Source organism: Eubalaena glacialis, chromosome 3 (genome assembly GCF_028564815.1).
Source record: "Eubalaena glacialis isolate mEubGla1 chromosome 3, mEubGla1.1.hap2.+ XY, whole genome shotgun sequence".
Classification (NCBI taxonomy): Eukaryota; Metazoa; Chordata; class Mammalia; order Artiodactyla; family Balaenidae; genus Eubalaena; species Eubalaena glacialis.
In genome coordinates this window covers 189,851,148-189,872,514 of record NC_083718.1, presented here as the reverse complement: position 1 = coordinate 189,872,514, position 21,367 = coordinate 189,851,148, and the positions used below count along the sequence as shown (strand labels likewise).

At 46.3% G+C, this 21,367-nt stretch overlaps 1 protein-coding gene across 8 annotated transcripts in view; it reads left to right on the top strand.

Moving 5' to 3' along the window:
* The window catches only part of CAMTA1 (calmodulin binding transcription activator 1), an 898,980-nt gene that overhangs the window by 438,106 nt on the left and 439,507 nt on the right, over positions 1 to 21,367 (top strand). For 7 of the 8 annotated variants that reach the window (XM_061187140.1, XM_061187133.1, XM_061187142.1 and 4 more), the window contains one exon: positions 7,397 to 7,532. In XM_061187140.1, the coding sequence (XP_061043123.1) occupies positions 7,397 to 7,532 (136 nt within the window). Of the gene's footprint in view, positions 1 to 7,396; positions 7,533 to 20,237; positions 20,313 to 21,367 lie in introns of those variants that run through there. The other variant, XM_061187132.1, reaches the window with a different exon arrangement.

Below are 21,367 nucleotides of genomic sequence, written 5' to 3'. Positions count from 1 at the left end.
GGACTTATAGCCCCGACTTCAAAGCTTACTATAAAGCTGCAACAATCAAGACAGTATAGTACTGACATAAAGATAGAAAATAGAATAGAATATGAAGTCCAGAAATAAAGCCTTATGTTTATGGTCAATTTATGTTCAACAAAGGTACAAAAGCAATTCAGTGGGGAAGAGGATACCCTTTTTTTAATTTTTTAAACAAAAACAAAAACAAATGGCACTGGGACGATTGGATATCCATGTGCCAAAAATCAACTTAGGCCCTTACCTCACACCATACACAAAAATGAACTCGAATGCATCATAGACGTAAAGGTAAGAGCTAAAATTATGAAACTCTTAGAAGAAAATACAAAGGAAGATTTTTGCAAACTTGGGTTAGGCAAAAAGTTCTTAGATATGACACTAAAAGCATGATTCATAAAAGAAAAAAATTGATAAATTGCACTCTACCAAAATTGAAACCCTTCGCTCCTTAAAAGAAGCAATTTAAAAAAAAAGAAGAAGAGTCTGGCTTCCCTGGTGGCGCGGTGGTTGGGGGTCTGCCTGCCAATGCAGGGGACGCGGGTTCCAGCCCTGCTCTGGGAGGATCCCACATGCCGCGGAGCGACTGGGCCCGTGAGCCACAACTGCTGAGCCTGCGCGTCTGGAGCCTGTGCTCCGCAACAAGAGAGGCCGCGACAGTGAGAGGCCCGCGCACCGCGATGAAGAGTGGCCCCCGCTTGCCGGAACTGGAGAAAGCCCTCACACAGAAACGAAGACCCAACACAGCCATAAATAAATAAAATAAATAAACCCAAAGTTTAAAAAAAAAAAAAAAGAGTCATAGATTGGGAGAAAATACTTGCAAATCACATATCTGATGAAGGGCTTGTAACCAGATTTTATGTAAATAACTCTTACAACTCAAAGGGAAGAAGACAAACAACTAAATTAAAAATGGGCAAAAGATTCAAATAGACATTTTACCCAAGAAATTACATGAATTGCTAATGAGGACATGAAAAGATGCTCAACATCATTAGTCATTAGGGAAATGCAAATTAAAACCTTACCACACACCTACTAGGATGGCTGTAATCCAAAAGACAGACAATGCCAACTATTGGGGAGGGTGGGGAGACTTTGGAATACTCACTCATATATTTCTAGCGGGAATGTAAAATCATGCAACCACTTTGGAAAATAGTCTGGCGGTTTTATTTTTATGTGATCAGATGTACCTATCTTTCACACGTTGTTGCTAGATTTTTTATCATGTTTAGGAAAGTTTTCTCCACTTTCAGGTTAGAGAAATTCACCTGCGTTTTCTTCTAGAGTAATGTATGATTTTATTTATTGCATTTAAATCTCTGGTCCACTTGGAATTTATGCTGCTTGTAAGATGTGAAGGATTGATTCAATTTTATCTTTTTTTCCACATGCCAACATCACTTATTAAAAAGTCAGTCTCCTCCCACTGACTTGAGATACCTCCTTCATTGTATACTAAATTTGTGTATGTAAGTGGGGATAGTTCTGGATTTTCTGTTCTGTTCTGTTGGCTGTCTATTTATTTGTATGACAATTCCATACTTTTTAAAATATAGAGGCTTTACAGAATGTGTTAATAGCTGGTAGGGCTAGTCTCTAAACCTTGGTGCTCTTTATTGGAATTTTTCTGCCCGTCCTTGGTGTTTTTTTCTCCTCCCAATAAATTTTATAATAAATTTTTCTAGACACAAAAAAATACTCTGCTGGGATTCTTGTTGCCATTATGTTACATTGATAAATTAACTTTGGGAAGATTGACATTTTTACAATCCTAACTTTTTCTAACCTTCTTCATTTATTGAAACCTACTTTTGTGTCTTTTAGATAATTTTAGTTTTTCTCCTTAGGTTTTGGGAATTTCTTATTATATTTATGCCTAGGTATTTCATTTTCTTTTTCTCTAGTAAATGGAGTCTTCTGTCATTCCTTCTGCCTGTTCTATTTGTGTGTGTGTGCACATGTGGGTGTGTGTATATGACACACACACATAAGCTATTATATAAGCATATATATTTTATTGATTATGTATCTTAATTTTATACCTGCTTGTTTACTTTTATAATTTGCAGCAGTTTTTCCATTGGTCCCATGATATTTTTACCATATCGCACCGAGTGTTACTGGCTTTGCTAACTATTACTTTCTTAGATTAAGAGGTGTCTTGCCTAGAAACCTCCCTGGTTAGAATGAACCTCCTGGTTGTTCACCTTTTTTTCCCTTGACATTCCTCTCCCTGCTGCAATGGAGGACTTGGATAGTTTTCCGGAGACCCTCTTATACTGTCAGCCTTAGTTCGGCTTCTCTCCGAAGGAGGTCCTGAGATGAGGATTTCAGTACAGGCGGTTTATTTGAGAGGTTGTCCCAGGAAACAACAGAGGGGGAGTATGAACGTGAGAGAGGAAGGGGAGGCATACAAAGAAAGGGTATTTTTTTCCCAGCAAGTCACCACAGTGGGTGACTGGAGCTTGTGCTCTGGGAGACCGTACAGAGTACCCAGAGTTATCCTAACCATGCGGCGAGGAGGTCTGGATGGCTTCTGTGTTATCCCAACCCAGACAGGAAGTGAGGAAGCTGGGAAGCCACCCACCAAATCCCCGTCCATTGGGTGAGGGGTGCTTTCAGGGCATCAGGGTTCACCCAGCCAGTAGAGCAGAACTGGGATACAAACCGGGACGGGCCCCACAGTCTATGCCTTGGAGGAAGCTCTGGAGAGTCATAGTGACTCCAAGTGAATCCTGCTCCGTCACCTTCTGGCTAGAAAGGCTTGATTTCCTCATCTCTATGTTGGGGATGGTAATGATACCTACCTCGTAGGGTTGCTGTGAGGATGAAAAAATGTAGGTTATAGACACAGACATAGATATAGAAACAGATATAGATGTAGATGTAGATATAGATACAGATACAGACATAGGTGTAGACATAGATATTGGTGTAGGTACAGACATAGATATAGATGTAGATAGAGACACAGGTGTAGACAGATACAGATGTAGACATAGATGGAGATGAAGATACAGATGTAGATGTAGACATAGATGGAGATGTAGATATAGACATAGATGTAGATGTAGACATAGATAGAGATGTTGACATAGACGTAGATGTAGACATAGACACAGGTGTAGACATAGATATAGACATATTGGAGATACAGGTGTAGATATAGACATGGATACAGAAGTAGATGTAGACATAGATGTAGATGTAGATATAGACATAGAGATGTTGACATAAAATGTAGATGTAGACACAGGTGTAGACATTGATATAGACATAGATGGAGATACAGATGGAGATATAGACTGGATACAGATGTAGTTGTAGATATAGATGTAGACGTAGGCGTAGATGTAGACATGTAGATATAGATATAGATGTAGATGTAGACATAGAAGCAGACGTAGACCACACGTGGCGTGCTCCCCCTAGCGCTGGCAGTAACTGGGAGCTGGTGACATTGTCGTGTGGCAGGACTTTCGTGCTTCCTCCTTGCAGTTGCCATCACCTTCTGTCCTCAACTCCATTCCTGCTTCTTTGCTCTTCTCAGATGGGTGCTCCCTTTCATGCTGTCATGAAACTCATCAAAGCTCTCCCCTGATGGACCCCCTCTCGCAGGGTCTAGCCCACCTCTCCTTCTCCCCAGGGCAGCGCTCTGGCCCCCTGCCTTCCTCGGATCCCTCCCACCAGCTCCGACTTGCTCATGACTGTGCTCTGGGAGGTGGCGCAGCCTCACTTCCTTTGCATCGTGGGGCACGTGGGCCCCTCTGCATGCAGCTGTCTGGCTTTCCCTTTGCCATTCTCAGGCCCCGTGAACTGTGCGGGGAGGGACCTTCCCCCATCACGCAGAGCAGAGCAAGTTCTAATAAAATCCGAGTGGCAGATTAAACACTATTAGGTTGCTCATTATTGCAAGTTAAAATGATGATTCCATTTATTAAGGCCATTTAAGTTGGACACTCTGGTTCCCTGTGGGATTATGTCCTACTGAAAGTGTTGGATGACAGGGCCCCTCACGCTCCCGGAATGCAAAGGGCAGGTCACCAGAGGAAGATGGGTTTCCTTGGGTGGGTGCCATTGTTATTCTGACTGTGGATAAGAGGGTGTCTGGGGGCGTCCCCTCTCTCTGGGCGATACCATTTGTGATCTGTGGACAGTTGGCCTGAAGACACTGCTGAGGCTCGCTGACCATGTTTAGATAGGGCAAGAGGATGGAGCAAATCACACTTCCTGTCTTAGCTCACGAGAAGCTGGATTGGATTAATGTCCTGTCTTCTTTAGCAGATGAGTATTCTGGGACCGAGGGAGTCCCTGCAACACTCTCGTGGATGTCTTCTTTCCTGTTTGGAGGGGGCGAGACAAGCAGAGCCCGTCTATTTGATCAGATGTCTTCCTTTGCTTATTCCTTGGACAGTGGCTTAAGCACTCGGAAGATTGGGTGCCTGTACCTAGAGCAGGGCTGAAGCGGAAAGGGGCCGGCACAGTGGGGCCCGTATTCCAGCCCACCTGCCATTCAGAAATGAAAGAGAACTGTAGGGTTTTCAGTGCAGACTTGTAAGTGCGAGACAGATACCGTCAGGTGACAGGTTGTGACAGCGCATGGAGCTGCTTCCCGATTGTTTTAGTTGGCGCAGACTTGGGGAGGAAACCAACACTGACACAAACCAACTGCACGGTGATTGGCAAACAATGAAGTGTTGGGAGTCGCTGCTGAAAGTCGATAATTTCCAATGGAATTGCTGTTTAGTCATCACCTGGCCGCTGAATGACACAGCCCGGCTGGGTGGGAACTACAATTAGCTGCTGTCACCCGGGAGTGATATTTTCTTTTCCCCTACAGACAGTGGAATAGTAAGACATCAATAGCCAACGTTCTGTGCCCAACTGTGAAGTGGCCCATAGTTCAAAGGAAAAGAAAAGAAAGGGATGGAGGCTCTTGCCCCAGCCCCGGGGAAGACTGGCTGCTTGCTTTCTCACCTCTGCTGCAGCAGAGAAACAGGAGCCGACTTGCATCAGAAGGAACCTATCTATGAAACAGAAACAGAATCACGGACATAGAGAACAGACTGGTGGTTGCCAAGGGGGCGGGGGGTTGGGGGAGGGATGGAGTGGGAGTTTGGGGTTAGCAGATGTAAGCTGTTATATATAGAATGGATAAACAACAAGGTCCTACTGTACAGCACAGAGAACTCTATTCAATATCCTATGATAAACCATAATGGAAAAGAATATTTAAAAAGAAGAATGTATATATATGTATAATTGAATCACTTTGCTGTACAGCAGAAATTAATACAACCTTGTAAATCAACTATACTTCAATAAAAATTATATTGATTAAAAAAAGAAAAAGAAGAAACCACTTCCTTTGCCTTGTTTGTGTCAGGAGCTCTCTCACCCCGGCTAGGAAGGAGCTGGAAGGCCTGTGTGGTCCCCTGGGTGCACAGATCACTTCCCTTTCCTTTTTCTGTGTTGAGCCTTCAGGTGGAGAGTGACACAGAGCTGGCTAGGGCTGGTGCGCCATGTCTTGCAGCTTTCGGGGGCATCTTCCTTAAAGGATGGACCTGCCCCCAGCTGCTGGAGCTTTATTCTGGAAGGTTTACCATAGCACTTGCCCTCAGCTGCCAGGGGAGTTTGGTTCTTTGTCTCCTTGGTGTCTCCAAACCAAAATTTGTCACTGCTACAGCTTTACGGATGAGCGTAAGCATCCTCTGCTCTTTGTGGTTGACGCTTGGGGTCTTCTACGGAAACTCAAGATTCTCTTTGTTCTTTTTTTTTTTTTTTTTTAACATCTTTTTTGGAGTATAATTGCTTTACAATGGTGTGTTAGTTTCTGCTTTATAACAAAGTGAATCAGTTATACATATACATATGTTCCCATATCCCCTCCCTCTTGCATCTCCCTTCCTCCCACCCTCCCTATCCCACCCCTCTAGGTGGTCACAAAGCACAGAGCTGATCTCCCTGTGCTATGCAGCTGCTCCACCTAGCTATCTATTTTACGTTTGGTAGTGTATATATGTCCATGCCACTCTCTCACTTTGTCACAGCTTACCCTTCCCCCTCCCCGTATCCTCAAGTCCATTCTCTAGTAGGTCTGTGTCTTTATTCCCGTCTTGCCCCTAGGTTCTTCATGACCTTTTTTTTTTTTTTCCTTAGATTCCATATATATGTGTTAGCATACGGTATTTGTTTTTCTCTTTCTGACTTACTTCACTCTGTATGACAGTCTCTAGGTCCATCCACCTCACTACAAATAACTCAATTCCGTTTCTTTTTATGGCTGAGTAATTGTATTGTATATATGTGCCACATCTTCTTTATCCATTCATCCGATGATGGACACTTAGGTTGCTTCCATGTCCTGGCTATTGTAAATAGAGCTGCAATGAACATTTTGGTACATGACTCTTTTTGAATTATGGTTTTCTCAGGGTATATGCCCAGTAGTGGGATTGCTGGGTCGTATGGTAGTTCTATTTTTAGTTTTTTAAGGAACCTCCATACTGTTCTCCATAGTGGCTGTATCAATTTACATTCACACCAACAGTGCAAGAGTGGCCATCATCAAAAAATCTGGAAACAATAAATGCTGGAGAGGGTGTGGACAAAAGGGAACACTCTTTGTTCTTTTTAAACGGCACAGAGAACGGCCATCCCACTCTTAGCATTTAGCAAGTGGGTAACTATTTTTCTAAGATATGGTGGTCGTGGACCAAATAGACAAATTTCCCTGGCAGTGCTGAGCCCTTTCACAACTGAAGCCCAAATGGGAAAGAATCAGGTACTTAGCTTGCTTGGGAAGAAGGGCTGTAGGGCTCTTCCACATCCAGCAGGAATCTAAATGCAGGCAATGAATCAGGAGCGTCTGGCCTCGGCGACTAGTTTTTCCATTGGTCTGTTCTTAACATAGTCATCTAGTGTCTGCATTAAACTTATTTATTTACTAATGTTGGGTGATGGATTAAAAGATGTGCAGAAAATCTTTCTAGAAGAGATAAGATATTGCAGGCTGCCGTAACACTCCCGGCTCTTTTTGCTTTCTTTCTGTTTTTCCTACTTTTCAGGGCAGAGCTCAGGCTCCCACACCATATATCCTGATTAGATAGTGGATATTACTAAGGGGATGTTTTTTAAGCCTATCATTGACACATTTAATTCATTAGGTACCAAATCCACAAGCAAATTTTGCCTGGCCATAAAACATGGTTAATCCAGGGAGCTGCAATAAAAGGTGAAAAATTATGTTCCAGCAAATGTGGAATATTGCTGTTCTGTAGAGACTTTTACTGGTCTACGATATCTTTCTTCATAAATTTTTCTTCTGCTCAGTTCTCTTGGTAACTTAACCATTTGTTGTTTCCAGACCGCAGAATGGCTCAATGATCCTCTACAACAGGAAGAAAGTGAAATACAGGAAAGATGGGTATTGCTGGAAAAAGAGGAAAGATGGGAAAACGACCAGAGAGGACCACATGAAACTGAAGGTCCAGGGAGTAGAGGTAAAGCGCAGACAAGGCTCTCTTTTTCTACAAATGTCATTTCCGGGCTGCAATAGGATGGAATTGCTTTCGAGTCATTTGATGCCAGGCACTTCTTGTTAACAGTATTTTGTTTGTCAAGACCCTGTTTGTTGTTTTTCTTTTTTCCTAACTTTTTACCCTATAGTCGCCATTTAAGTTTTCCCTGAAACCAGATGTAACTAAGACGCTCCTGTTTCTTGAGAGTCATTTGTGTACAGATTGGGATCAGCAAGATTCTTGCAGAATCACAAGGAGCCTCTGGTGCCTTGAGAGTTTGGGAGGAAAGAGGGAGCTGTGTAAGGCATCTCCCTCTTGAGGTGGCCAGGGACGCCTCTGTTGAGCGGATCCCATGGGAGTGGTGATCCCCAACCAGAGCCTGGCTTCCCTCTCTCTATAGACAAACCCTTCCGTTTCCCTCTGGGTGTTGCAACCTCAGGGAGCTCACAGGTATTAAGGATAACAAGGTGTGTTGCAGGGCTGGGACAGAGGTGGGCACAGTAGCAAGCATCTTGGGATGTTGTGCAAACTTCAGTTTGCGGGAGGACAGGGTGCAGTCTGGTTTCCGTGGTATCGTCCTGACCCCACGTGCTTTCACTCTGGAGGAGCCATGGAGACGTCTCCCGGTTCCTCTTTTCCATTGTTTGAGGGCCTGAGCCATGTGTCACAGCGGGAGAGAGAGGATGTGAATCGTGGTGCATTCTTGGCCAGCGAGTTAGTGAGCACCCACTTCTCTGCTTTCCTTGCTGATCCTTGTAAAGGATCTTCCCCGGGAGTATGGCAGCTGCTGTCTTGGGCCAGGAGCTGGGAAGCTGGCTGTGAGCCACCTGGGAATTCACAGTGGTCAGAGAGGGGGCTCCCAGAGTCCGCTGGTGTGTTGGGTCCTCCAGTGTGTCAGGATTGATCTCCAGGACCCACTCGAGTTCAACGGCTCACCCTCCACGCTGACGTTCTTTGTGACGCACTTTATCATTATGACTTCTTCTATATTAATCATGTGCTTTTACGGCTGTTAAAAATAGCATCCAATGGCTTTTATTATATTGCTCCACAGAGAGAGATAACTTGTGTTTTATGCTTTTGCGTTTTTTTTTTAAACACCTAATAACAATGCTTTATGATGATGAACAAAGAAAAAGGCGGGATAGGAGAAATCCCAGTTCCCTGTGTTCTCCTGGACTCAGTGTTTGCACAGCGTGATAGAAGCAACTGCACGAAACATTCAAATGCAGATTACCGGAACGTGCTGCTCCAGACCCAACTCCAGCACTGTGACCGGTGATTGTGCAAACAGATTAGCCATTGTTACCGAAACTGAGGGAGGTTGGGCTTTGCTTGTATCCTCCTAGACGGAGGAATAGATAGAAAGTGAGAAGTGGGGGAGGGGCAAGTGAGGGGCCACTCGTGTTGCGGGAATTCACACCCAAACCTCGGCCATCAGCCCCCGTGCCTGTGGGCCTCTGGTATATTTCATCTCCGTACTATGTAAATCAGGAACTTCTGGTTGTAAGTAACAGCAGGGTGGGATTCTTCCTCAGCAGCAGTCAAAGCCCAGGGGGAAAAAAAAAAAGCCACAGTGTTCCTTTTCTTCCTTCCTGTTATAAATTAGAATCGTCACTGGATGGAATCAGAATGATTTATGGTTATTCTTAGGCCATATTTATGTTCGGAGTTACTCGTGGCTTCCTCACTTGCAGTCTAACGTGTAGACATGTGTGTGTGGGCGGCCTGGACCCTCAGACCACCGAGGAAGGGGATGGACAAGACAGTGCAGGGTTTCCATGACTTTCTGGGCGTGAGCGACAACGGGGCAGTAGGAACGGGAGGCAGGCTTGGAGGAACTTTAGCAGCAACACAAGGGGTGTGTTTTCAGGTTCTTGGAGAGTGAGGCCCCAGGTGGGTGTGAGGTGTGGTGGCCGCTCCCATTGGGCTTGGGGAGCTGTCCCATTGAGTCGATCAGCAGACGTTGACTGTGGCCCCTACTCTGTGCAGGGCCCTGTGGTGTCTACTGAGAAAATAGGAGCCGTGTTCTCTGCCCCAGGGACTCGCATTGAAATCGAGGAGGTAGCCATGTCCATACCTACAAGTCATGAACAGTACTGAGGACTACAGAAGGCTGAGCGTTTAAGAGAAGTGTCCTGGGAGTTCAGAGTGGGCTGGGATGATCAGAGAAGCTTCCTGGGTGAGACGGGCCATAAGTTAAGCTCTTAAAGTTGGGGAGGATTGTGTGTGTAACGTAGTGTTTCCTAGCTTACCTTTCTCACCTAGCCTTTGGATTCTGAGATCCCCTCTTCCCTTGGAACTGCTCTATAGTATTCAAGTGTATAAGCACTTGAGTCACTCCTTGGTCGGTGGACTTTCGATTCTTTCCAGTTTTCCAATGTTACGATACTTCAGTCAACGTTCTCATCCATGTCTGCTTGTGCACGTGTGCAGCCCAGACCTGGCATCGCTGGGTGTAGGGTCTGAGTATTTTCAGTTTAACTGGATGCTGTCAAATGGCTCCCAAGTGGCTGTGCTAACTACCTGCCCACCAGCACTGAGAATGACCATTTCTTCTGCACCCTCTTGCATGCTGATGGGTGAAAGATGATACCCCGTTGAATTTGAACTTGGGTTTTTCTTAGTTGTTCGTGGGGATGAGCTCATTCTCGTGTTCATGGATGTCCTTTGCTGTGGATTGTCTGCCATGGGCATGATTTTTAAACAGCCCCAAAGGAAGATTTATCTGGCAAGAGCAGCCCCACATCTCACCGACGTTTCTCCTGCATTTGCTCTGATCTGGACCAGTGGCTGGGAAGCCCAGTTGTCATGCAGGGGACAGCAGACAGGTGGTCCTTCCCACCCGGGAAATTGCAATGCATATGTACATGGGTTTTGCATCTCACAGGAGGAGGGGGGCTTCCCAGTTTGGACTCTGCTTCCTTCTTCAGTGGATTCAGTCAGGTGGTTCCCATTGACTTAGTACATATATCATGCCAGGTACGGTGCCAGCCAGCTACCCCTACCGCTGGGTGAGGCAGACAGTCCTGCCCAGGGTCTTGGAGTTGTGATTTTCTACCACTCCAGCTGGTTTCCTCAGTTCGAGGGCATGATAGATACTTGGATCTACCGTTTAACATATCACTTGCTGTAAGCCTTCCCTCAGACCAGGAAAGCTTCCAGCCCTGTTCGTGGAACTGCTCAGAGGTCTGGCTTCTTTTGTTCTCAGAGGCTGAGGCCCTTGGTACACATGGCAACTCAGAGGCACATTGATTTTCTCATCCAGACCCAGGATGGGGGCAGCTGCTTTTGAAGCTGACGAGCTCTTAGGTCCGTGATTAGTTGTCTTGTCTATAAGCCAAGGAGAAGCCAGCTCAATAAGGTTTCCTGGGATGACAGAGGTTGGCAGGGAGGAAAAAGAAGGTGGCTGTGATGTCAACATTTCATGAGATGAAATCTCAGCAGGCCTGAAGCGGGTCCTGCTCTCCAGGTAGATTGATGCCTGCTTACCTGGCGCCTGGGGTGTGCGGGGAGAGGACCTCTGGTGGGGGGGGGCATTTCCTGAATGCAGAGAGGCACACCTGGTGCCCCCGTGTCTCCAGGATCACCACGCCATGGGTGGGATGAGCTGGGTGAAGTCAGCCCAAGGAGATGTTGTTCTTCGGGCCAAGCTGGAAGAGTACTTTTCAAGTTCATGGTGCTTTTTGCTGACCCCAGAAGCTTGCGGGGCTGTCTTCTGCCCTGTCCTCACCCCTCTCTCCTGAAAGCGCCGGGTGTCTCAGAATCCAGGCTGTCGACTTCCCAGCACTTTCACTGCTGGGTTCCCATAACAGGAGCTACCCCTGGCCTCAGGCTTACGAGTGTCCTGTACACCATCTCACTTGACCCTTCTCAAAACATCCACACCAGGTACATATTATTACACCCATTTCATAGATGAAGAGATGGCACCTCGCGAGGGCTTCTCTTGCCCCACATCCCGCCACGAATCAATGCAGAGCTGGGACGTAAGCCAAGATCCGCCTGGCTCTACGGTGTGAACACTTGCCCTGGGCATTCTGGCGGGGTTTTGGGTCAAGTCCAGCACATACCCTTCGTTCATCAGCCAGCTGTTGAATGCTTTCTACCCACCAGCACTGGGAGAGGTACCGAGGATGCATTGATGTCAACAAGAGCGCTCCCCTTCTCATGGGGACAAAAAAAATCAAGCACGCAACTTTAACGCAGGGTCATGAGGGCTGGGATGGATGAATTACAAGGCTCTGGACCAAACACATAGCAGGGGCGCCGAAGGCAGACTTGGTCTTAAGAAACGACATAAACGCAGGGAACCAGGTGCTGGTGAGGTCTGGACAGTGAGGGGGTAAGGATGGAAACGAGCGATGGGCAGAGACAGAGGCTGCTGAAAAATAGCTAACGTGATTTACAGCAACAGGGGCGCAGAACTGTGACGTGTTAGCATCTCTCTCAGCCCTTTGCAGACCAGATACTCCCCGGCCTGGGGACGAGGCTCTCTGCTCTGATGACAAGGCGTGCCTTGCCGTGACGTCCTGCCTTTGGAACCAATGCGTGGACATTGCACAGAAGCTGTTGTCTTGACTGTGGGTAGCATGGACAAAGGCATCCTTCCCCACTGAGCCCGTTCCGAGGCGGACAGGTACCCCCTGGCCTGGACCATCTGCCCAACAGAAATGCCAGCCATTGCCTCTGACCAGAATTTTTCAGCAGTGAAGAGAGAGTTTGGTTTTGCTGACCTGTTTGTGCTGCCTGAAAGAATGAAAAGCTGCTTTGACTTCTCAACTAAGTGCCTGAAAGCTCAAAGCCCCGTCTTGAATGTGGAAGTGGCAGGCAAGGTTATGTTTTTGGACATGGCCTCATTAGAAGTGATATTCTTTATTTGGACACTTAGGCCACGTATTAAGAAGGAAAAAAAAAGCACCTCTTTTAAAAGTAGGAATGATATTGTAGTTACCGCATTAGGAATTAACAGGGCATGAAATAACTGTCTGCCTCGTGGCGATGTCAGATCATTTCAGCTCTGCTTGCAGCCGTAAGATAAATGGGTATCTTGCTTGCAGCTGATCGGAAATATTTAAAATAGCCAGCCACAAACATGCATGGTGCCCAAATTGGGTTTGGGAAACAGCAATGAATAGATAAGGGGTAAGTAAGTGGGCTGATGAAACAGCTGAGTGGCAGAAGCTCACAAAGGGTCAAGTGAGTCTGCGTGTTGCCACTCTGTGCTTTTAAACAGAATACAGATTTTTTGCTTTCCGTTAACGATCGTGTGGCTTTGGTCTGTGAATGTCTTATTTCACCCCATTCTTCTTCAGACTTGCCATGCGCCCACTGGTCTACACTGTATAATGTGTTGCTTGCCCAGAACCTCCTTTCCCTACGTCTACATCGAGACTGTGTTAGCCTTGTAACTTCTGAACCTTCTAGGGCATCTTCCCTGATCTTCTACAGTCAGAAGAAATTATCCCCTGTCTTTCATTGCCGTAGCACTCTGTCTGTACCTTTCTTGAAGAGGTGTTCTCTTTGACTCTATATGAGCTCTGTCCAGTTCAACAAACATAAATTAAGTATCTAGTATTTTCTAGATACTAGAACACCTCTATCTTGGTATCTAGATACTAGGTGATCTGTTAAGCACAGGATCTAGAGAGGCAAGTAAGACAGAGCATCCTTTTTTTTAAATACAGTTTTTAAAAAAATTTTTATCTATCTATCTATTTATTTATTTTTTGGCCGCACCGTGAGGCATGCAGGATCTTAGTTCCCCAACCAGGGATCGAACCTGTGCCCCCTGCATTGGGAGCACAGGATCTTAACCACTAGACCGCCAGGCAAGTCTCAGGATAGAGCATCCTACTTGGGAAACTTACAGAAACCTGAAACTTGTCATTGCAATATGATGCGGTGATTGTTGCCGTGGAGAAGTGGTGTTAGAACGAACTTGTTTCCCTCTCTGAGGACGGGGTCTGATCAGTCACCCACGGGAGCTTGTTCTGAGCAGTGGGGTCTGCTGAAGGACCACCTGCCTTCACAGGTACCCCTCATCTGAGCCTCATCCCAGCCCTGCCATTCAGTCACGGCAGCTTTTTTATCCCTACTGGTCCCATGTCTGAGACTTGAACCCAGGTTCAAGTCCAGTCCCGGCCACCCCTCCCGTCGGGTACCGAGAGCTGTGGTCCAGGTGTCTGGTCTCATGACTCCAGTGCAGGGAGCCGGTCTGTTTAGCAGCAGCTCAGAGGGTCTCCCAGGGCTCTCTTCTGACTTTTTAATCATCTGAATTTTTGTGCCACGTTCTGCTGGCATGCGAACACGTTAAAACTTAATTTCCTGTTACCTGGGTGTGTTTCGGTGGTATCAATTCAGGAACTCAAATCCATAGTCTTTCCTTAATTTCTAATTACTCAGCATCCCTGGTGACATGTCCCTACACAATTCGTATGATTAAAATTTGAACTAATAAATAACATAAGCTACCGACGTTTTAAAGTGGCAAGAGCACCCTGTCTGTTCACAGTCTGCTGGCTCACAGAGGCCTGGCCAGGGTGCTGGTTTTGCTTCTCCTTCTTCAGGCTTCCTCCTCCCTGACCACAGCCAGCTAATGACAGCAACGGCAAGGATGGTGTGCATCACTTAGTGAGCACCTATTGAATACCTGGTCCTGTACCCATCACTCTATAAGCGTCACCTCATTCAGTGACTTGACAACATCCCTTTTGGGTAGGTACTGCCCTTATCTTCATTTTTGCAGCAGTAATTCATTTCCAGGAGGTTAAGAAATGTATCCAAGGTTACCTAGCTGGTTAGTATCAGAGCCAAGATACCGTCCCAGGTCTGCTGCTTCCAAATTCCCAGTTTCCTCATCACTATTCCTCATTGGCTTCCAAAACACCTGGATCCCCAGAAGATGTGTTCTCGGTCCACAGGGTGCTGGGAACGAAGGGTTTAAGATACAGTACTGAGCACCCAAGCCTGGGTCAAAGTCAAGACTGGGGATCAGGAAAGCCTTTAGGAGAAGGGATGGGCCCCCTTCTGGCTACTGGGCTGCCCTTCCTCATAACTCGAACCAATCAAAGAGGAAAGAGCCCCTACCACACTGGGCCTCCAGCCCAGGAACCTGGCTCCCTCAGGCCATCAGGGACTGCAGAAGGCCTGGATGCCCCTTGCCATCCACTTCCGGGGTTGGGAGTTCGTCCTCCAACACTCTGAATACCCTGCATGACCTGCCTTAGCTCTGATTTCAAGTCCTTTAGGAGCCTCTTATATTCCCATGTCAACCTCCGCTTAGGGATAACAAGTTATGTTCATTTGCTCCTACAATGAACTGCCCATTTCCATTTGTCCTGAAGCTACAGTTTTCAAGCTTCCAGGATATTCTCACTCTGGTGATAAGGGCTCACTCTCCCTGTGTAGGGTTGCCAGATTTAGTGTGTATGCACACACACACACACATACACACACGCACACACACAACACACACCCATACACATACATGAGAGACAGATGCCCAGTTACATTTTAACTTGAGTTAAACAAAACAAAAAAAAAGATTTTTTAGTGCAAGTATGTTCCATGCAATTTTGGGGATATACTTATACTAAAATTTTATCTGTTGCTTCTCTGAAGCTCACATTTAGTCCTGTATTTTATCTGGCCACCCTCCCACCATCAGAGCAGTTTCCTGGGAGTCTTTGCAGACAGAGATTTGGCTGCATGGGTATTGGTCTCATTGAAGACTTGCGGAACTGAGTTGGTTTCTCTCCAGACACATTATTGATGCAGGAACCATAAAAACAAGGACAGATACTGGCCCCGGCTTAGGAAAGAAAGCCTTCGTGGCAGTTAGCTAGTGAAGCTACACGTGGCCAGGCCTGGGCCCCTCCTGCCCTCTCTGGGAAGTGAGTCGTGGGTACCTCCTCGAGGTGCTGCCTCGAGGAATGCAGGCCTCCTGCCAGTGGTGTTTGGAAAGCGGCTTGTTAGTGAAAGAGGTGCCAGGAAGATTTTGAAGGAAACACGTTTGTAATTTCTGCCTTCTTTATATCTCTGGTAGATTACAACATGTAAAATACTTTGCAGTTTCCTTTTAAGCTTGATTGCAGCCTTCTTGAGCTAGAAACTCCCCGTGACGGTGGAGCCACAGAATGCCAACTTGGTATGCTGAGCTTGTATTTAATTATTATCATAGCAGTCTCTTAATATCATTGCAGATTAGCCCACGAGGACATGAATGGAAATTTTAGCATATTCAATTACAATGGAAACCCTTGAACACCACTGTCAAAATTCACCCAGGGCCTTCCTCTGTTTGGGCCTCCACATACAGCAGGCACAAAGATAGACATTATCCAGGCCACACAACCTTGATTTTGTAAGCATAATTTGTGGCCTCGTCTGGAAGGTGGGGATGCCTTTTAAGAACATGATATATCTCCTACCCCACCTTAGTAAATGACCAGATTTGGTTGTTTGTGTTGGGTAAAGGATATCTCTGGCCTTTACTTGACTGAATAGTAAATTATTGATCTTCTGCACATCTTTCAATTCCCTAACATTGCTGGGGAAATTTACTTCTGTCATCGGTAGCTGCGGCTTGTCTCTGATGGGGCAGTTGGTGCTCAGAGGGTATGAATCTCCAGCCTTGTCCTAGAAGAGTCACACCTGGCCCCCTTTAGTTGACACCAACACAGGGAAGGTATTGTGGCTTGCAGAGTAATCAGGCCCGCGTTGCTCTGTCTGTCCGCTTCCCACAGGCCAGCAAAAACCATGGGGAAATAGAGGAGCAGTGAAGGGCTTTTGTGCTCCCAGGAGTGGGGCAGAGAGAAGCATTACTGCATAAAGGAAGGATGGAGCAGCCATTCACACAGCTGCTGGGGTGGAGGCCGCTTCGATGGCTGCTGGCTCTTGTCACCTGGTTTCTTGTGCAAGTTTGTTGGGGTTTCTGACTGCTGAGCTGCTCTCCGCTTGCCCTCCGTGGATGCAAGGCCAGATCTGTAGATGGAAAGCAGGTGATTTCATGAAAGAGCACCTTTCTGGTTCTTGAGTTTTTCTTCCAGAGAGATGAAATGACCTTGCATTTCCTCTTTGTTCTTCTTAATTCCAACACCTTGTAATGCCGTGTGCCCTTCAGGGTTTGCCTGTCCTTCCTGTTGCAAAACTCCTGCAAAAGCTGAGACCTGCACAGACACATATGCAGTCACATGGCTGCTTGCTCCCCACTGTGTGGTCCATCAATCAGCAGCATCAGCCCACCTGGGAGCTCATTAGAAGGGCAGATTCTCAGGCCCTGCCCCGGATCTACTGAATCCAGATCTGCCTTTTGATGTGACCCCCCTCCCCCCATGATGCAGGGGCATGTGCATTTGGAAAAGATTGACACATGCCATCCTCTTGCTGTTGGTGGGGTCTTCCCTTGGTGACTCAGTCCTAGGCAGGTGGTTTTTCTAATCTTATCTTAAGAAAAAAGTAAAGGAAAATTTTACAAGTTAGTCTGGTAATTCATTACTTGACTCCCAGCATCTTTTAAAAATATCTCACTGAAATCTCTGATGTTTGAGCCTGTTATTCCTTATTCTACCCTTGGCCATGAAGGGGAGAGAACAGCAGGTCTCTGGAAGCAGAGCACACAGCGAGGCTGCCAATGACTGAGCAGCTGCCTCAGCTTCTCTCCTCCAGGTGAAGTAGCCCTGCTCTCGCGTTGATCCAATGTCCCCCCTGTAGCCCAGTGCTTGGCCTGGTACCTTGTACACAGTTGGTGCCCAATAAGCACTTTTTGAATGAATGAATGAAATGATGTATTTCTTCTGTGGCGGGCTGGACAGTACAGGGATCCCCCGCTTTTCGAAAGTTCAATTTACACCATGTCGCTTTTACAAAAGACCTACATTAGCACGTGTTTTCGCTAACCGAAAGAAATCCAAAGACAATTTTCGCTTTTAGGAAAAAAGGCGAAAATAATGCTCAGTGTTGGTTTTGCAGCAGCTGTAGTAGAAGAGACTGCACCCCGAGTGGAAGGAGTGACCCCACCAAGCTCCTTCCCCCGGGACCACACTCAGCATGTCAGCATCCAGTCACCAGAGCTGTGGCCTGGGTCTGAGCATCTGTGCCTTATCTCCATTTATTTTGTGCTTTTCTTACGTGTGTCCTAAGGTAACTGCTTCTTTGCCTTATACCATTTCAACTTACAAAAGGTTTCATAGGAATACTTTACTTTCGGATAGCAGGAAAACCTGTAAATAGTTTCAGTTTTGCTGGCCAGAGGTCTCCATGGCAACTATTCTAACGTGAAAGCAGCCATAGGCTATATAATTAAGGAATGGGTATGACTGTGTTCCAATAAAACTTTATTTACAAAGACAGGCTGGGGGCCAGATTTGGACCGTGGATGTAGTTCGCCGACCTCTGTTCTAGGATACAGCAGCAGGTTCTAGAAGAAGCAGGGGGCTATGGGGACTGGTGAGAGATGGCAGGGGATGATCAAGGACTGGCCACAAACCCTCTTATGGACTTCAATCTGAGCACTAGTGTGTCCTAGGATTCATGTTTGCAACCTGACGGTATTCACACTTAGCTTATAATTCTGCAAGGAATTAACAGTTTTTTGCACAACATGCCGATGGTCACATTAGCGTTGTTAGTTGTGTTTGTCTTGGCGAAGTTAGGGTCTCTCCTTTCTCTTGACTTTTAGTGGCAATCTGGCTTATTCCACGGGGCATGGGATAATTGTCCTCCATCTGAAGAAACTAGGCAGAGCCTCCTGCAACGGGCAGCTTGGGGGTGAAAGCTGGGAAGCATCCCATCTCTCCCGTGAGCCCAAGGCACTGCTCCATGGCGCTGCAGAGAAGGCGGGCAAGTCCCTGTGATGCGCTCTGAGCTCCCTTGTCCAGGGACAGCTGAGCCAGTGGTGTGTGGCCTTGCTGAGACCAGGTGGGTTAAAGGATCAGGATCTCGCGGAAGAGAGAAAGGCAGTACCACCTGCATCTTTGGGCTCAAAGTGCTTTGAAAGCAGCCTGGATGTGTTTGATGTGCCAACGTCCCCCTAGAACAGAGGCCGTGGGGAGAGTGCAGACGGTATTTGTCCATGTTTAAGTATTTACATGACAGCATGAGAAGACCAGGGACTTTCTCTTTCATCTTGGATCCCACGATTTACATACAGGTTTCTGATGAATGCAAGAGGTAGACATTTATTACAAAAGAGTAAGAAATGTTGACTCTTCCCGAATTGATTATTTAGAATTTATTTTATTAAATATTCGAGGTGGCGTGTGATAAACTGAACCACTGCTGGTTTGCAGCCTAATGATTCATGTATCTGCGGCGGTGATAAGGAAATCAAAGACTCGGTTTGCCATTTCAGGGGAAGAATATGGATTATTATTAAATCCGGAATGGGCCTCTTGAGAAGCCTTCCTTAAGGGAACACATGTATCAATAATTTCTTCTTCATACAAGAATCCTAATGTTTATGGAAACATAAATTCTAAGCAAGTGGCTGTGGGTTTTCTTCCTCCCTTTGCCTCCTTCCATCCTTTCCTTACGGATGATCTGCTTTTATCCCTCAGTTAGTGTCTAGCGTTTACAGTCCTTTAACCTCTGCATCTTTGTTGGCCCATTTCTAATTCTTAATGCCAAAAAGCTCGGCTGAGGTCTATGTATTTCAGCACATGAGATGCTGGTGGAGACCAAGATAGCGCCCACTTTGCTTGAAATTTCCTAAAAGGTTTGATAAATCTTGGAGGGGACTATGAATGCGTATTAGACCTCAGAACTCCGATGGGATGTAGGATGTTACCCTGAACCCATTCTTGCAGAAGCCAGCAGGCAGCCAAGCTTATCTGGTGGGTTGCATCTGTAGGAGGAGAGCAGGTGGGAAGCCCTGGGACTCCGCCCCTTCTTAGGTGACAGGGACCCAGGGAGGGTTAGCAGACACTGTTGAAGGTAGCGCAGGTGTGGCCATCCAGCCGTCCCTGCAGGACAGATAAGGCAGAAGGAGCTCCCAGGTGACGTGCAGCAAGGATGACAAGTCCACACGCCTTATGGTGACATTTCGAAGGTATTAGCATTGTCTCGAGTTTCAAAATACTCCATGACTTCTTTCTCTTTCCAAAATATTAGACAGATGGTTAAATACCATAATCTTTTCCGTAGGAGACTGTGGGAAAAGAAATTGGGAAACCCCAAGAAGCCTTATCTCCCCCGATTCCTTCCGTGCACCGCAGTGCAACTGAAACGCAAGCTTAGCCCTTTCTCTGGTGTGACGCCCTGCCTCTGATATTTTACTTAAACCCCTCATTTTGCTGTGTGTTTTTATACATGGAATTAGACCTAACTGTCAGTATAATGCCGTATTAGGTTCCGTTTCCCCAAAGAATCCACACTGAACTGCTCAGCAGTTATTTCTCACAAACAGGATCTGCTTGGCTTTCCCCGGGAATAATCAGTCCGGGAGGAAGTGAGTTTGCTGCTGACCTTTAATTCCTTAATTGCTGTGAAATAGTTGAAAGAGTCTTCAATGACAGCCCCCACCTAAGGGTGGGCGTAATGAAGCTCCCCTGGTCTCTTTACAGCGGGGCTGGGTTTGGTTGCTCTGTTCTCATCTAGTTCCCTGCCCCCTGGACCCTGACCCCTCAGCACTCCCCTGAAGAGGGTGGCGGTTTGGACGATGCTCCTGATTCCCTGTTTGTTTGTCAGCTTCCGTCTCTCCAGCACCGAGCGCTGTGGGGACTCAATTCATATTTCCCAAAGGACGTCAATGAACATGGAGGAGAGCTAGCCCATCGATTTCAGGTTCCCAGTGGGGGCGGTGGTCTCCCCGGTGATTGAACGGAGTCTGACATTCCCGCGGGGTTGAGGTCAAGTGCGGCAGCCTCGTGCTGGCTTGAAGAACCATCACATTTGCCTTTTCCTGAGAGGCGGTTAAGTAAACGTCATGGAAGTAGCTTCCCTCCCAAATGAATGAACACCTTCAGATGTGATACGAAATGTTTGGAAATGCAGCGCAGCACGGCATTTTGGCCGTATATATATTTTTTCCTTTCACAACACCTGGCAATAAAATTTTCTGGCTAAATGCCAGATGAGTGTGCGCCTCATTATGTAGAGTAACTTCGTCTATAACTTTTTTAAGCCCTCCAGATGGAAGCACGGGATAAATCTGGAGAGCTGGAGAAGGGAAATGAAAATAAATGCACTAAGAAATAAAGAATCTGTTTTTTATACTTTCTTTTGCAAATAGTGTTTGCAATGACATATTGTGAATGGACTGAATTATAACAAAAACAGAAATGAAACAGAGCTCTGGGGTAGGAAGAGCAATTGTTACATTTACTTTAACTGATATAATGCAAAGGAACGCTTTTTACACTCAATTAGTTTGCACATTGTGTTGGACACAAACCAGAAATGTAGAACATTTTTGGGTTTTGTTTTACATGATTAAGGGAGTGAGATGAAATAAATTCAGTGAATTACCCTCCGTTCCTTTTTGGTCTGCGATATTTTTGGTTTGTTTTTCTCCACCCCTGGTACTGAATGAATGGGGGGGGGGGTAGAGGGAGCAGGGGCCCCCGACCTCTGTTCCCAAACAAGATGGTCCTTCCAAAGATCAGTGGGTTTTCAACAGAGTTCATTCCTCTACCTTAGGGCCATCTTTGGCTGCATAAACAAGGTTACGAATCAGAGCTATTTACATTTGGTATTTGATCGTATTTTGTGCTTTGACTATCAGAAAAGGATAGCAAGCGTGATAGAGGCTAACAGATGTTAGCAAGCATTTCGGCAGCAAAAGTATTTCCAAGGCTGTGTATTTCAAGATCCTTGTT